The sequence below is a fragment of the Hippoglossus stenolepis genome, chromosome 7, assembly GCF_022539355.2.
Source record: "Hippoglossus stenolepis isolate QCI-W04-F060 chromosome 7, HSTE1.2, whole genome shotgun sequence".
Lineage (NCBI taxonomy): Eukaryota > Metazoa > Chordata > Actinopteri > Pleuronectiformes > Pleuronectidae > Hippoglossus > Hippoglossus stenolepis.
In genome coordinates, this window is record NC_061489.1 from 8071930 (window position 1) to 8088143 (window position 16214).

General features: G+C 41.6%; 1 protein-coding gene across 3 annotated transcripts; it reads left to right on the plus strand.

Moving 5' to 3' along the window:
* Positions 1–2191: 2191 nt before the first annotated feature.
* On the plus strand, positions 2192–16184 carry zdhhc2 (zinc finger DHHC-type palmitoyltransferase 2). Of its 3 annotated transcripts, none has more exons than XR_004697162.2 (14): positions 2192–2538; positions 6030–6056; positions 6352–6446; positions 7993–8113; positions 8241–8310; positions 8421–8453; positions 9959–10079; positions 10195–10233; positions 10415–10547; positions 11877–12003; positions 13449–13541; positions 13819–13929; positions 14029–14103; positions 14849–16184. XR_004697162.2 is itself a non-coding variant. In XM_035160807.2 (14 exons), the coding sequence occupies exons 1-13, from the start codon at positions 2412–2414 to the stop codon at positions 14067–14069; spliced, it is 1143 nt and encodes a 380-aa protein (XP_035016698.1). In that variant the 5' UTR covers positions 2193–2411; the 3' UTR covers positions 14070–14103; positions 14849–16184. The 3 variants fall into 3 exon arrangements, 2 of the variants coding, with proteins under 2 accessions (XP_035016698.1, XP_035016699.1); XM_035160807.2 differs by having other exon boundaries at positions 2193–2538; positions 13814–13929; XM_035160808.2 differs by lacking the exon at positions 10195–10233 and having other exon boundaries at positions 2193–2538; positions 13814–13929.
* Positions 16185–16214: the final 30 nt, after the last annotated feature.

The window sequence follows — 16214 nt, forward strand, 5'->3', positions numbered from 1 at the left end:
GTCTTTTTTGTACATAAAAACCTCAGTGATGCAAGTGTCTTTTTCAGCTAAGTGACAGGAAAAATGAATGCTCGTTTCTGTTTGCTCAACATATCCACTCATTGCTGTTTTGATAAACAGTATCCCCTTTTTATTGATTTGAACAATCCATGCGATATAGGACAACAGTGTACCGTCTGAAATAGATACTCCAGTAAAAACTGAGGTAGCAGAGCTGTTTTTTGTCCCTGATGTAGGTGAAAATCAAAAGAAACTGGATCCTACAACTCCCACAATGCAACTTAGCAGTGTCTTTTATTATTATTATTATTATTGTAAAGACACTGGTGTAAATTCTAATGATCTTTGGAACGTGTACCAAATCAGAACTAAAAAAGTCACTAAAGGCTCTTTTTTATAAATAACATGCTAAACCTGTGTGTAGGTAGTTTGATATGTAATAAAAAACATATATTTAGTCTCTAATCAACAGTGATGGTTTTCCTTTTCGAGGTATTATATTGTCTGTTTTGGTCACTGACAGTAGTTGCACATAGTTGCTCAGTAGTTTTAAAACAACATTAAGGCGTCTTCCATTTGTCCTTTCTGTAAGACTGAGATGTGCATACTGTGATGTGTGTATCCAGTTTGCTGCAGCGTTCCACCCACACATCAATACAAAGTTTGTTTTTATATAATGTTGGAAAATACATCTGTTTTGCATTTTCTACAGGATTACAGAACATTTTAAAATCATGCCAGTGGTGCAGAAAATAAATTTGAATAGAATTAGATTCCTTTCAGACAGTCACACTTAAAATAACAGGACAATTACAATAAATAATGTGAAAAGTGAGAGAGGTGTATACTTGACTACGTCATGTCTTTAACCTATATGTGTTTTGTATTAAATGCTGTTTTTAGTCATTATGTAGTCGATGACATCTATTTATTTTCTAATTAAAACTGTCCTTGTCATGTCAGGGTTCAGTTGTCGGTTTAAGTCACTGTAGTCGCACTTATTCTCAGCAGTTCATTGAAGCGACTCCCTTTTGTCCTTTCTCTAAAGACTGACATGGACACATTGTGATGCACGGTGTCAGATTGCTGCAGAATGCCACCCACACAAGCAACAACAGACAACAGGTGTTAAATCCCATCTTACCGTTTTCTCACATTCAAACAGAAAATGTAAAACATATTTTCAATCAAACATCAGAAAGGTTTCAGTTAAATGTGATGGTAGCAACCAACGGCTACAGATTGCAGCCTTGCAGGAGGGCTGCAGGATGTACCGCAGGACGGCAGAATGATCCTGCAGGTGCAGTTGGGTGTGAAAGTTGCAGAAGCAGGTGGATCCTGCAGGCCTCCACCCACACTGCCATATGCTGTCAGCACCAACCCTGACACCTGCTGGAACCACATTATATACATGTGAATAATCTGATTAAATCAGTCACATCACATTGACACAAGTAACGAGGACAGAGTGTAAGAAACACTGAAACTTGTGGCAGAGCTATAACTGCACTCAGAGCTCCTCTAACATGCAACACAGTTCTGTGTATCTGCAGTGTGGCTACTTATACTTACATCTTCGTGAAGACCATGTTGAGCACATACCTTTCGGATTGAGGACATTTTGGCTGATCTTTAATTTGGGGCTGTGGGGTTTAAGTCGTGCTTTTGGGGTTAGGCTTAGAATTAGACTTGGGTTAGGGTTAGGCATGATAAAGTTATGTTTAGGCTGTCCACAACAAACAAGTCATTGCAAAGAAAGGATGTGCAAACCTGTGTGTGTGTGTGTGTGTGTGTGTGTGTGTGTGTGTGTGTGTGTATGTGTGTGTGTTGAGCGTGAACAGACCCTGCTGTGTGAACACTGGTGAGTATGAACTTATTGAACCCATCTGCTGGCGGCTGAAAAATGTGCCAGGCTTGCAGCATCCCGCGGACGTCATGGCAACCTGTGGGGGCGCTGCATGACTCCTGTGTGTGTGCGTGCACGTGTGTGCGTAAATGTGTGTGTGTGTGTGTGTGTGTGTGTGTGTGTGTGTGTGTGTGTGTGTGTGTGTGTGTGTGTGTGTGTGTGAGAGTGCTGTCTGATGTTTGGTTGTAGTCTGTGCCAGCGGCTGAGCAGGACGATCAGAGGGGAGCGGTGCAGCAGCAGCAGAGGCAGCAGCAGCAGCAGCAGCGGAGAGAGGGAGGGAGGGAGGGAGGGAGGCTGCTGGTGGTGGGATGTTGCGTCTGTGCTGCCGATTATACTGATCAGAGCCGGAGCTACGGTGCAGTGACAGTCCACGGGAAGACACTCACACTCACACACACTCTCACACACACACACACACACACACACACACACTCACACACACTGAGCGAGGGCAGGGAGAGGAGGAACACGCGGATGCGCACGAGAAATGATCCGCTCCTAGACTATGGCACCGTCGGGCTCGCGTAGTATCAAGCGGGGCTGTCAGAGAGTTTTGTACTGGATCCCAGTCCTCTTCATCGCCCTCATAGTGGCCTGGTCATACTACGCATATGTCCTGCAGCTGTGCATAGGTAAGAGATCAGCTGTCTGGGTTATAGTATGAGCAGGCTGCGTGTGTGCATGTGTGTGTAGTAGGGGCTCTAACTGGTGTGTGTGTGCGCATGTGTGTGTTTGTGTGTGTGTGTGTGTGTGTGTGTGTGTGTGATGATGGGGTGGGGGATGTTTCTGTTTTTGCAGTTTGTGATTCAGATTGTTTTGTTTTTTTACGTCTGGCTTGTTGTTTATGCAGTGTGTCCCCAGTGTCGATCACATGACAATAACAGTTGAGTGTATTGTTATGGGGAAGTGTGTATTTGTTTAGCATATTTTCTTTATTTTCAAATCATGTCAGAATTAGATGTGACCGTCTGCTTTTATTGTGAAGGAGGTCTGATTATATTCTTATGGCACAGTATCACAAGCTGTGCAGAATGGGATTAGATCAGACCACAGTGTCTCAGTCATTATCTGCCTCCACCACTACCATCCCATCAGCACTATCTGGAGGACTTACTGTATTAGCCTCAGGCTCATATAGTCGCCCAGCTTCATTATCTTAATTTATATCCGCCACCACAACAAGACCAGCATTATCTTTTGGCAAGAGGTCTGACTGTAATGGATTTTCAGTCAGGCCCTGCCTCCCCTCCTTCACACTCCAGCTCTGGCTGCTCTGTACGCTGGACGGTGTGTTTGCAGACGGTGAACCCCCCTCGGTGAGCGGTGAACAGAGTTGACCTGGATAGTGAGTAATGGTTTCTAGGATGTCTCAGAGGAGTTTCAGCAGCCTATACTCCCCTGCTCCATTTGGCAGCTTGTCAGTTCCCTGGGAAAGAAGATCTCCTCCGTCAAAAAGGGGGATGAAAGAGAGACGGTTTTAATGAGACCTAACAGAGATAAAAACAGGAAGTGAGTCTTCCATTTTCAGACTGTGTGTTCTCTTATTCAACTATAGCCCAACCTAACGGGGAAGCAAAGTATACACCTTCAAGTTTGTCTTTAAATCTGATCAGCCAGGGGTACGGATGCTGCAGGGGGCGTAGTGCCATGTTACTGCATGGGTGCACCAGCAGGGGTGAGGTCAGATGGGGTCACGTGGATGGCATACGATCTGATTGATCCCATTCCATGCCCCGCCCATCAGAGGGCGGTATACATCATGGATGGAACCCAGCCGGTTTACTTGGCACTCAGAGTATCTGGACTGGAACCTCTGTATGACAAAAAACATCAACATGAAGACAAAAAACAACCACAAAGAGACAAAAAACGACCACACAGAGATAGAAAACAACAAAAAGACGAAGAATAACCTGAAAGAGACACCAAATAACCACAAAGAGATAAATAAGTGACCACAAACAACAAAATGATTTAGAAAAATTACCACAGACACACAAAACCTAAAAAATAAGAAAAAATTAATACGAAGAGACATAAAAAGGCCACAAAGAGAAGTAAAACAATACCAAATTATAATGTTAACAAAAAGGTTGAAAAGCCAATAGAGACAAAAAACAAACATCAAGAGATACAAAATGTCCATCAGGAAAGAGAAACAGCCACAAAGAGACAAAAAATAACCACAAATAGATAAAAAACTGTAAAATATATTCACAACATGCAATAAGGGGTGGGGATTTCGAACAGGTCCTTGTTCAGGGAGATAATAATAATTCTCACAACTGAATGGCTGTGGGCTATTTGGAGTTAATACAGTTTTATTTCTCTGAATAAACCATGTGAGTATCAATAATGTGGAGTTTGTTGTTGCAGAGAACCATGGGGGCTTTAATTTATACATTTCTACTCATGGTACAAATGTGCCTCTGTCTTGCCTCCCATTCAAAAATCCAAACCCACTCCTGTCCAGCAGAGAGGTCAGGAGAGCATCCGACCCCAGAGTCACCTCTTTGTCTGCTGGCGTCCATGAGACATCGAGACATCTTTGATTTCTGCGGGGCGACAAAAACAACAGCAGTGCTTGATCAGGGGATTTCTTTTGCCCTTCTTGTTTTGCGTCCTGCAGAACAAAAACTAAATTGTGATGGTCTGGAGTCACATGGGATGGAGGATGAAAACAGCAGCAGCATGCAGGACAGCATGTGTTCCGCAGACAGACACAGAGACAGTTGTGTGAAAGAATCGTCAGCTGATACCTCTCGTTCAGCAGCTCAGTTAATCCCATTGTCTGGTTTACATAATTCACCCCAAGCCATCTGTGGTTGACCCACTTTCTTTTAAGCACCAAATGTTTTTCCTCGTACGACCGACATTGTTAAAAATATGAGATCAGGTGTTCGTTGTCTCGGAGTCAGTGTGTTTTCAAGGCATTTATCTTATTGATACGTTTTCATAGACAGATTATACATCCTTGCAGATGCATTTAATCTCAAACACACGCACACGCACACGCACACGCACACGCACACGCACACACACACACGTATACGCACACACTCTTAAGCTTCACTGACGGACTCTGGGGTTTTTATGTTGGCAATGTGCAGCACACGATTTTTGGCTGCATGCCTTGATTCAGCTCCTTGGCTCACCTTTCCACAGTTCCTGCTGTGTGTGTGCATGTGTGTGTGCGAATCCATCATATGCTACCTTTGAGGACACATTTTAGACTAAAGTCCAGTTATTTTGGGGACAACGCGTCCAATCAGGGAAAAGATATGTGTCCTTACTTGTTAAAAATCAGATTTTTGGGAACAGAGGTCAAATTAATGTCCTCAAAAGAGACATATGACAATGTGTGTGTGTGTATGATTGTGTGTGTGTGTGTGAGTGTGTGAGTGTGTGCACGTGCTGCTTTACAGCCTAATTATGGAAGATGGATGGTTGTGTATTTTCAGTTAACTATTGATTAGACATCAGGACCAATATAAACAGCATCAGCTAATCTTCCAACAGGTCTCACTCGTCTCTTATGTCTGAGTCCAGATCTTTAGGTGTCTCTCTTTCTTTCTGTCTCTCTCTCTCTCTGTCTCCCTCTGTCTCACACACACACAAACACACACAACATTGAACTTCTATCTAAGTAAGGACAATCATTGGCATGAAGTATTTCCTCGCCCTTTACCCTAACCTTAATTATCACAACTAAATATTTAACCCTGACCTAAACCTAATTCTAACCCCAAAAACTGTTTTTGACCCTCAAACTGACCTTTGACAGAGAGTGAGACAATGAGGACTGGCCAAAATGTCCTCACTTTGCACTCTTATATATATAAATATTTATGAGAGGAACAATGTGTGGAGCTGTTGGACAGGGATCACGTGTATTGATTTTGTGAATGGTGTGGAATAGTCAGGGTTTGCAGTGTCAGCATTTTTCTGCCTAGTTGATTTGAATTCAGACTGACTGTCATGCAGCACACATACATCACCACAAGGAGGCGCTGCCCGTGTCAAGGGTTTAAAAGAAAAACTTTCGATTTTCCCCACTGGCCTCCACAGTGTTTCACCGTCTGTAGTTCAGCACAGACATGACTGTGTCTTTTTTATTTTTCAGAATCCATTGAAGACACAGGAAAAAAGGGTAAGTGTTCTGTGATGCTGTTTAACTTTGACTTTAGTGTCTCCAGCTGTTCTACATCTGTCAAGCCCTGAGCCACTGGACCTGCAGGATCAAGAGGAAGTGGGTCATCAGATTTATCTTTCAATACTGAAGTTATATGTTTGAAGACAGGCTTTTATCCACTGTGTATACAGAGGGCCGGCCTGATATCTAACACTTATATACATTTTGTTAGTTACATTAGATGAACCTGCAAACTGTAAATAAATGGTTAAATGCAAACAACTTATTTATGTCTCGTTTTTCCTGGCTTCAGTGGTGTTCTTGCTGGTGTACCATGCCATCTTCATCATGTTTGTGTGGGCGTACTGGCAAACCATCTTCACCAGGCCCATGAACCCCCTGAAGGAGGTAAGTGTGTCTGCTCGGTGACGCAGTGTTAACGGTTGTCTGGGGCGATGAGGCAGGGTACAGACAAATGCAGTCTCGCAGAGTGATTGAACGCTGCATTTAGACTAATAATACTTTCCGGTGGAAGTGCTCGGAGCTGCACTCTAATGGCTCTGATCCTGACCACAGCACTTCAGCTCAGCAGGCTGAACACACACATGCATCTCTGAAGAAAAGCCACTGTTTCCTTTTGCTTTCCATTGAGACTAAGCACACATGCATACACACCTCACACTGAAAGCTTATACTGTTTATGAGATGTGATCAGTGGATGACTTGAGGTTTTGGGATTTTAATATGAATCAAATGTCATGGGTGCTGTTCTGCTTGTTATCAGTTATTTGTTTCCAGTGTTTGATCATAAATGGCCTAAAGTGGCTGAAAGTAATAGCAGCTCTGGTTGCTTTGCCTCCATTTATCTGCTGGTGCACAAGGAGCCTAAATGTTTATTCTTTATGATTTCTTTAGTTTTGTTCCATCCATTCATCAAAATGTCTGTCCGTCCATCCTTCCGTCCGTCCGTCTGTCCTTCCATCCATCCGTCCATATGCCCACCCATCGATCCATCCATCTTTTCATCCATCCATCCATCCATCCCTCCAAATGTCCGTCCATCCATCCGTCCATCTGTCCACCCATCTATCCATCCATCCTTCCATCCATCCGTCCGTCCATCCATCCATCCATCCATCCATCCATCCATCCATCCATCCATCCATCCATCCATCCATCCATCCATCCATCTGTCCACCCATCTATCCATCCATCCTTCCATCCATCCGTCCGTCCATCCATCCGTCCATCCGTCCGTCCGTCCGTCCGTCTCCGTCCGTCCGTCCATCCGTCCACCCATCCATCCATCCATCCATCCATCCATCCATCCATCCATCCATCCATCCATCCATCCATCCATCCATCCAAATGTCTGTCCATCAATCTTTCTGTCCATTCATCCTTCCATCTGTCTCTCTGTCCGTCCATTCGTCTGTCTGCCCATCTGCCCACCCATCTATCCATTCATCCATTCCATCCATCGGTCTATCAATCCATCTGTCTCTCGTCCATCCATCCATTCATCCATCCATCCATCCGTTCATATGCCCCACCCATCCATCCATCCATCCATCCAAATGTCTGTCCATCAATCTTTCTGTCCATTCATCCTTCCATCTGTCTCTCTGTCCGTCCATTCGTCTGTCTGCCCACCTGCCCACCCATCTATCCATTCATCCATTCCATCCATCGGTCTATCCATCCATCCGTCTCTCGTCCATCCATCCATTCATCCATCCGTCCATCCGTTCATATGCCCCACCCATCTATCCATCCATCCGTCCATCTGTCTATTTGTCCATCCATCCATCCATCCATCTATCCATGTTTGACTGTTTGAGATAAATCATTAGAATCAAATGTTGCTGCTCACCAGTCGAGCTCTTGATAAATCACAGGTGTTGTTTGTCTTCCGTCTCTCTCTCTCTCTCTCTCTCTGTTCTGCCCCACATAGTTCCACCTGTCCTTCTCTGACAAGGAGCTGCTGGAGCGTGAAGATCGTGGAGAGTCCCAGCAGGAGATCCTGAGGAGGATAGCCAAGGATCTGCCCATCTACACCCGCACCAACTCTGGAGGTACAGTACAGTGCAGTGCAGATGCAGAACAGCAGCTCAGTTCCCCCCCGTCAGCTTGTTAGTCCGGGGTCAGGTGTCAGGAGAGGCTGCTGCTGCTGTGTGACTGACCTGGCTGTGTCTCCTTCAGCAATCCGTTTCTGCGACCGCTGCCAGCTGCTGAAGCCTGATCGATGTCACCATTGTTCAGTGTGTGATAAGTACGGCTCTCTGCTCATGCACCTTTAGAGAAAACACAACACGATGTATTGCATTCTGGCAGAGGGAGGGAGATTCGATTACACTGACGTCTGACCCTGCTGTGTTACAGATGCATCCTGAAGATGGATCACCACTGCCCCTGGTACGTAGTGACACTCACATGATTAAAACTCAGATCAGTGACACTGTGCCGCTGTACTCACATGCTGTGTTGTCCGATATACTTTTTTATTTGAGACACCTCAGAATTCAGATGTGTGGTTTTCACACTGTCCGGTCACATTCAAACTAACAGTGCTTGTACACATGGAATAGACAAACAGCTTGTTGACTGGATAGGACTGAACATCTCATCCTGCCAGTTGACAGATTTTGGCAGCAGAGGGAGACAAAACAAATCTGCTTCCAGTTCTTCTTGCTGAACATTCATTCTGTTCGTCTGCATTCGTTGTCATGTTGTTGTTGCACCACGTCTGGTTTTCAAACCCAGGGGGAACCAGGAATAAAAAGATGACTGAACATGAGAATCAGTTGTCACACAGATTTTCTACTGATTTATAAAACAATAGGTTCCAGGATTTGTTTTCTGCCTGTACTCTTCTCCTGCTGTAAACATGTTGGTAACCATGTTCATCTAAATATACTCAGAGAGCACATACTTGATTTGCTGGTCGGCCACTTTATCACCATATTGCATATTCATGGGTTGGGATCCGCCATTTTACAGAAATGTCTGTAAACTGTTTACAATGTCAGAGGTTCATAGATATTACCACTTCACATACAGTGTACCAGATTTTTTTTCATAAAGATCTCTGCATTATTCAAATAAATATAAAGGATGGTAATAATATAATGATAACATCCTATCTTGCAATGTTTACAAAAGTAAAAATAAATTCCTGGATCTGTCCCCATTATCAAATCGTTTTTCCTTGGCCCATAACCCACAGCTCCACCAAGTTTCAATCAAATGCAGATGTACAGAACAGGATCGGTGCTGGTCACAAAACACTTATCATAAATACAATAAAAGTGTTCTCACAAACTGGAAAGTTACTGAAGGGAGCTCAGATTCAAATGTGTGGATACTTCTTCTATTTTTACCTTCACCAAGGAGATTATGTTTTCATTTTGTTTGTTAGTTAGCAGGATTACGTAGAAACTACTGAACAGATTACCTCAAAACTTGGTAAAAGGATGTGATATGAGTCAGGGACATTTTTCATTTTGGTGTGGATCTAGATTAGGAGGCAAATCCAGGATTAGTTTTTTTCACTTTCTGTCTTTTTCTACATTTTGGAATAGGACATTTTCAACATTTTCTTAAAATTCTTACAGAATCAGACAAATCTGACATGTTTAGGGAACTGATATAAATGAGGGTTGGTGCAGATCCACATCAAAATCTGGATCTAGTGAATTTAAATGTGGTTCCATGTGGAACTGTTGAACTTTGGCGGAGGTATAGAATCCCATTCTAGTTAACAAGTGTAATAACATACAGATACAATGTACTGACTAGGGGAAATTACTTGGTTTAAGTATTATACTTCATTTGAGTAGATACAATGAATATTGTGATTTTTATATTTAATATTTAGACACCAACTCTTCCCCATTTGTTTGTCTCCTTCTTTCCTTCAGGGTGAACAACTGTGTGGGATTCTCCAACTACAAGTACTTCATGCTGTTCTTGGCGTACTCGCTGCTCTACTGCCTTTTTATTACTGCTACAGATCTTCAATACTTCATTAAATTTTGGATGGTAAATATAACTTATGTTGTGTCGGCACAGATCTCTAATGAAATGTTAATGTGGTTGTGACATATCATGTATTCTGTGTTTCATGCTGTGTGGTGTTTGATTTTTCTTTCACAAGGCTGGAGGTAGAGCACATTTCCGTCTGAGAGAGTACCTGGTATGAACCAGACAACTAGTTAGTGCCACTAAAGTAGAAGTGATTTAAAAAGCCCCTGGTAGACTAGCTGAGTAGAAATGTGTCAGATCCAGCTCAGAGCCCAGATTTCCACCCCCACAGTTCATTTTAGTGTCGACTGTGTGTTTGCGTATCAGTGATTGATGTGTTGTCTCCCCCTCAGAACGGCCTCCCAGACACTCAGGCCAAGTTCCACATCCTCTTCCTCTTCTTCTCGGCCTCCATGTTCTCGGTCAGCCTCGCCTCTCTTTTCATCTACCACTGCTGGCTCGTGTGCAAGAACAGATCCACTCTCGGTAGGTGGCGTACTTCAGACCCGTGTTTGTTGTGTGTTCCATCAGTAGCTGCAGCGTGCCTTTGGACAGCAGCTCTCTCTGTTTGCCTGAGTATCTTCTTCCAGTCTGCTCACTGTTTACTAAATATCCTACTAATGATGAAGGATGTGTCACTGCATTTTCCCCCACCGTCAGTCACCGTCCTCATCAGCGCAGTGATTTGACGAGCCTCTGTGGGCCCTCATCAGATGGAGCAGTTTCTCATTATGTGTGAACACTAGCGCACTTTGTCTGCGTGTGTTGAGGGGGGTGGATTATCCATATGCAGGAGTCTGTTACAGTGTAATGCAAAGACACGAGGCTCAGAGCAGTAAGCAGCTTAGTAACGGACACCGGCAGGGAGAGAAGTCACACCCGGAGGAACAGGTCCGAGAAGTGCTGCACCTGTACCACAATGGCACTTTCATTCAGTGCTGCCTCATTCATTCACGTTCATGTGTTGCTCAGTGGTCTGAATGAGCCGCGGTGAAAGCTCTATAAACAATAAGGCTCACAGATTCAGTGGATTCTTTTAAATCGCGTCTTAAAAGCCATGTTTACAGACTGGGCCTTGTGTGATGTTGTCTCTTTTTTATCTTTAATTGCTGTTACTCTTTTTATTATTATTTATTATTGCTTTTATGTGTCTTTATGTGCTGTCCTTTTTATTGCTTTTATTTATTCATTGTTTTTATTATTCTGAAGGTATTTTTGCTATAACCCCAGAGTGTCCTGTGTTTGCTTTGTCTGTCAAGATATGATACGATAGGATAGAGTAGGATACGTTTCATTTCAATACGATGCCATAAGATTCGATACGATACAATATTAATAATCCCACACTGGGGAAATTCACTTGTTACAGCAGCAGATAGTCGGAATGAGGTGGACAAGAGAATAGAAAAGATAATAATAAGAATAAAAAACTAATAAAAAATACTAAGAATATCAACATGATATACTGTATACCTTTCACTATGGACCTATTGTTGGTGGAGAAATTTACCTAATGCGCAATGGCACACGAATATTGCATGAGGATGTATAAGAGAATTATATTAGTATGAGGAGATATAGAAATAGATGTATCCATATATATACATACATACCTATATAGATTGTTATATATAAGTATATAGGCATGTATGGGTAAAATGAATGAGTTTAAAATGCCATGTTTTATATATATATATATATATATATATATATATATAGCCCTTTGTAAACCGTGTTTTAAAGATGCTATGTAAAAAAGGTATTGTTATATTATATTATTATCTTGACTCTTCCTCTCCATGTGTGTCCCCTCAGAAGCTGTACGGGCGCCGGTGTTTCGTCACGGCATAGACAAGAACGGTTTCAGTCTGGGCTGCAGTAAGAACTTCGGCCAGGTCTTTGGTGATGAAGCTAAGTACTGGCCTATTCCCATTTTCTCCAGGTGAGGTCATCTGCCAAATATACTCGAAAGAAAACTGAGTCAAAATAGTCAAAGAGTCAAATAAAAAGATTATAAGATTAAAAAAGAGGCAGAATAAGATTCAAGGTGGACAACATAAGAAAACAAACCTAATAAAGCAAGTTTGTTTTTCCAGAAATTATTCATAACTTCTTCCTGCAGGTTATTTTACAATTTCTAAGCCCGGAGATGTGTAATATCGAGTCTAGACTGAAGGACAGTCAGGTCAGAGACTGGAGGCTCTGCTGAGAGAGCCACGACTCTGCAGTGTGGCTGGGACTAATTTTAGATCAGTAAGCATGAAATCCAACTTGTAACCTGTGGAGATGCTGAGATTTGAATTATATGGTCTCTTAGATTGGCAGCGCTGTCAGTGTGAAACGCTGCAGGATAATATCTGATTGAAATAAGTATAAAAATGATGTCAGACGTGTTCTTTCATTTCTCTTCCATCTGCTCTGACAAAGACATAAACTCATCTATTAATGTGCAGTTAGAGTTGGAAAGGTTCAGGGGCAGTTATTTGTTACATATTTAACTAGAGTTCACAGACCCAACATTCTCTTTATGAAACCACATTTAAATTCTCTAGAACCAGATTGTTATTTGGATCCGCCCCAAAATGCACACAGAATATCAGTCCCTTAAATATGCCTGATTTGTTTCATCAAGATCCATGAGTTGTTCTGTGGGAAATCAAGGACAATCTTGAAAATCTCACTATACGTTACAGAAAGTGCTTCTTCCATCTAACAGAAGATTCAGAGGCTCGACTGAACTGAAGGACTCTTTTTTTCTTCAGTCTGTCAAACTGTTAAATCAGAGCTTGAGCTCTAAGTAGGCCTTAGAGTTCCGGTGTAGTCGAAGCACTGAATGTTGAAGGAATTGCACTGTAGCCACTTGTTTTTAAATGTTCGATGCAATGTCACCTGCTTGTTTATAATGTTTGTAGAAATCGTTTTTGTTCTGTAATTATATGTTTGTCTTGATGTGAGGCAATGGACATCTCGGGATGCACGAAAACATTTCAGAAGAGAATCTGACAATAAAGTGTAATCTAATCTAATCTAATCTAAAGTGAAAATAATATCCTGGATCTGTCCCCTGACCTGGATCTGCACCAAAATTCTATTGGTTCTTCCCTGACAAATATGTATGTGTATATATATATATATATATATCCTTTTACCAAGTTTAATGGTAATCTACCCACTAGTTTTTTCATAAACCTGCAAACAAATCCAACCGACCAACAGACAAACAAAGGTTTGTGAGAAAACTCACAATCTCGTTATTAAAAATTAAGGTAAAAATTTGACTCATAAGATTCTACTGATCTATATAATCTCATATAAACTGAGGAGTTATTCACTCATTGTTTAAACACCGAACTGAACCTCCTCCTTTTCTTTCTGTTGTTTTTTCAGTCTAGGTGACGGCTGCTCGTTCCCGTCCTGTCTGGTGAACGCGGACCCTGAGCAGCCTTCCTCACCCACAGAATCCAACCCTGCCAACAAGGGGTGAGTACAAAAACACACACATTCACTCATACTTTTCAAACGTCAACTCAAGTTCTGTGTGGGAAAACAACAGTGTGTGCACATGTTACTTGGAGGCAGCCCCTGGTGGTTTATTAACCTGTCAGTTTAATGATGCAGTAGTTATGGCCTTCAGTTCTAAATCAATCCTTCAGATCACAGGATTTAGGAGCATGTATTCCAAGATGGAGGAGGTTATTTGGGGACCCAGAATTCCTGGCTGTATCTCTGCTCATGGAGGTTTGTGTTTCCAGTGCAGCAGAAGGCCGCCAGTTCCCCTCCAAACCTCTGAGGGAGAGCCAGAGTCGACTGCTCGCCAGCACCCCTTCCTGGACAGACAGTGACAGTGCAGCGGAGAAAGAACGGAAAGGTAGGGTGTCTTTTTCTTCAGCTGCTTGACTACATACAAACAATAAGACGTTTTAAAACTTAGATTAAATAATTTCATTCCACTTGTGTGTCTGTTTAGGTGCCAGCAACCAAGGGATGACCATCGAGCACGAGGCATAACCAGCTGGAGTCGGAACCTTCAATTCAAGACAAGGCAGTTTGATTTATAAAGCACATTTCATACAGGGACACTAAAAAGAACACAGACACAAATTCAAAATAAAAAAGCATATTTTAAAAGAAAAATTCAGGCAAAATAAAACAGATTAAAAAGAGTAGAATAAAGTTTCTTTTTTTTTTGTCAACACAGGGTAAACACTGCAGTAAAATGTGTTGGGACAGTGCAAATAGAGCAATAATTAAATTTAAATAAAACAAACTAAACAGAGCTTCAGATAAAAAGTAAAACACATTTCTATAAAACTATATACACAAGAGAATGCAAGTATAAAGCCAAAGTGTATACTCTATAGGAATATGTATGTATAAGTTAGTGCACATTTTCTAGATATGAGTATAAAGCAGTGCAAACAGGCAGGTAACCAGATATGCAGAGGTTTGGTGTGGATGGGATGGGTTAGGTTAAGAGATTAAAAGAGGTACATGAAATAAAAAGGATAAATTCTTCATAAAACATCTCAAATAAGTGGAAAGATACAGATAAAATTGAAAGAAATGTGTAAAATGATAAATGAATAAAAACAGAATAAAATACAATGATGGTATGACCCTTATATTTTGTAAAATAGTTTAGATAAAGCCATTTGTGAATAAAAAAGAAGACTTCAGTCTGGATTTAAAAACTGCCTTGATTAGGGCATTAAACTAAGTTTACGTTTAAAGAGGAATCCTTCACATATGAAGATGTGAAATTAATATCTTTGTGTTTCGTCCCACAGGTCTCTGCTGGACCCCTTCTGTGTTTGTGCCTATCAGAACAGGACGTGCTGGTGACATCGCCGGCATTTGTTGATTTCCATTTTGCGCCCCCTTCTTCTGAGAGGTTTAAACGCGAAAAACAAACACGTATTATCATCAGTGTCACGGTTACTGAATTTATCTGCTGCTATCTGGACGCATTTGGGTGGATTCAAATGAAAACTGCATTCCAACAATCCCATTTTCTTTTGTTTCTGTATGAATAAGCACAGAGCAGTGTTAAAGGAAGAGATGTTTTGCACTTTGTATACTAGTAAATCAAGCTGAGCTTTTGTATGTTACAGTTTTATGTTAATTGAATAGCTTCGCACATTAGTAAATGCTTTTATAAGTTTGCCAAACATTTGCACATTAATTATACAGTAGTGATGGTGTTGATATGATGTAAAAACATTCCTTCAGTCTTTGTTTTTACGTTTTTTGTAAATTTCTCTTTTACCACCCGACATGTTGTGTTGTGGAAATGATGCATGCTCTCATCTCAGGATGTCAACGCAAACACTATTTGTTGTAGTGAACTGTACGAGATGCTTTCCCCTTTTTGCTTGAAAACAAAAACAAGAAGTAAAGTCATTAGTAAGTACATGTTTGATGAAGGGCTCTTCTGAATGATTAAAGCATGAGTGAGGATGTTGCCGTCACATTAAACCTCCACCCAGCCACCCCTGGTGGACACTCGGTACACGTCAACCTGAGGGACGAAAAAGCTCCTGCCTGACTGTTGGGGGTTCTGTGGGGTCAGCTCACCGGCTGCCAGCGAAAAGAAACCTCGGTGTGATGGTGCTGCAGATCTGTTCACATGGAAATAAGAAAATACTTCAATTGGTAACACAGAAAGGAATCAAGTTTGTTCCGCTTTAAGTTATACACACACAATCGCACATTTTAATTTGAAAAAACATAATCAATTTGTGTGTTACCAATTGCAGTCATTTTTTAAGTTGGTCCAACACTTTTCCTTTTCCAGAGCACCATCAAAAAGCAGATACTGATGAGTGTTTTTGTTACACACAACATTGTGGATGTACTTCAGAAAAGAACAAGAGAAACCAGTTCCAGCCACTCTGTACAGTATTTTCACCTTTTGACGATTCTGTCTTTCCCCGGCTGGAAACTAAAAACAAAACATAAGTTTAAAGAATGTATGCTTGTTTAAAAAAAAAAAGCTTCATGGTGATCGTTGGTGTCGATTTATATTTTTCTATTCTGTCTGTCTGACTCGAGACAACATGGATGTGTGAGGCGATGTACTGTAAAGTTGTGATGCCTTATCAAGAATAAAACAAGCTCTTCTTCTCTATTCTCATTTCTTCACGGAGTAATGTA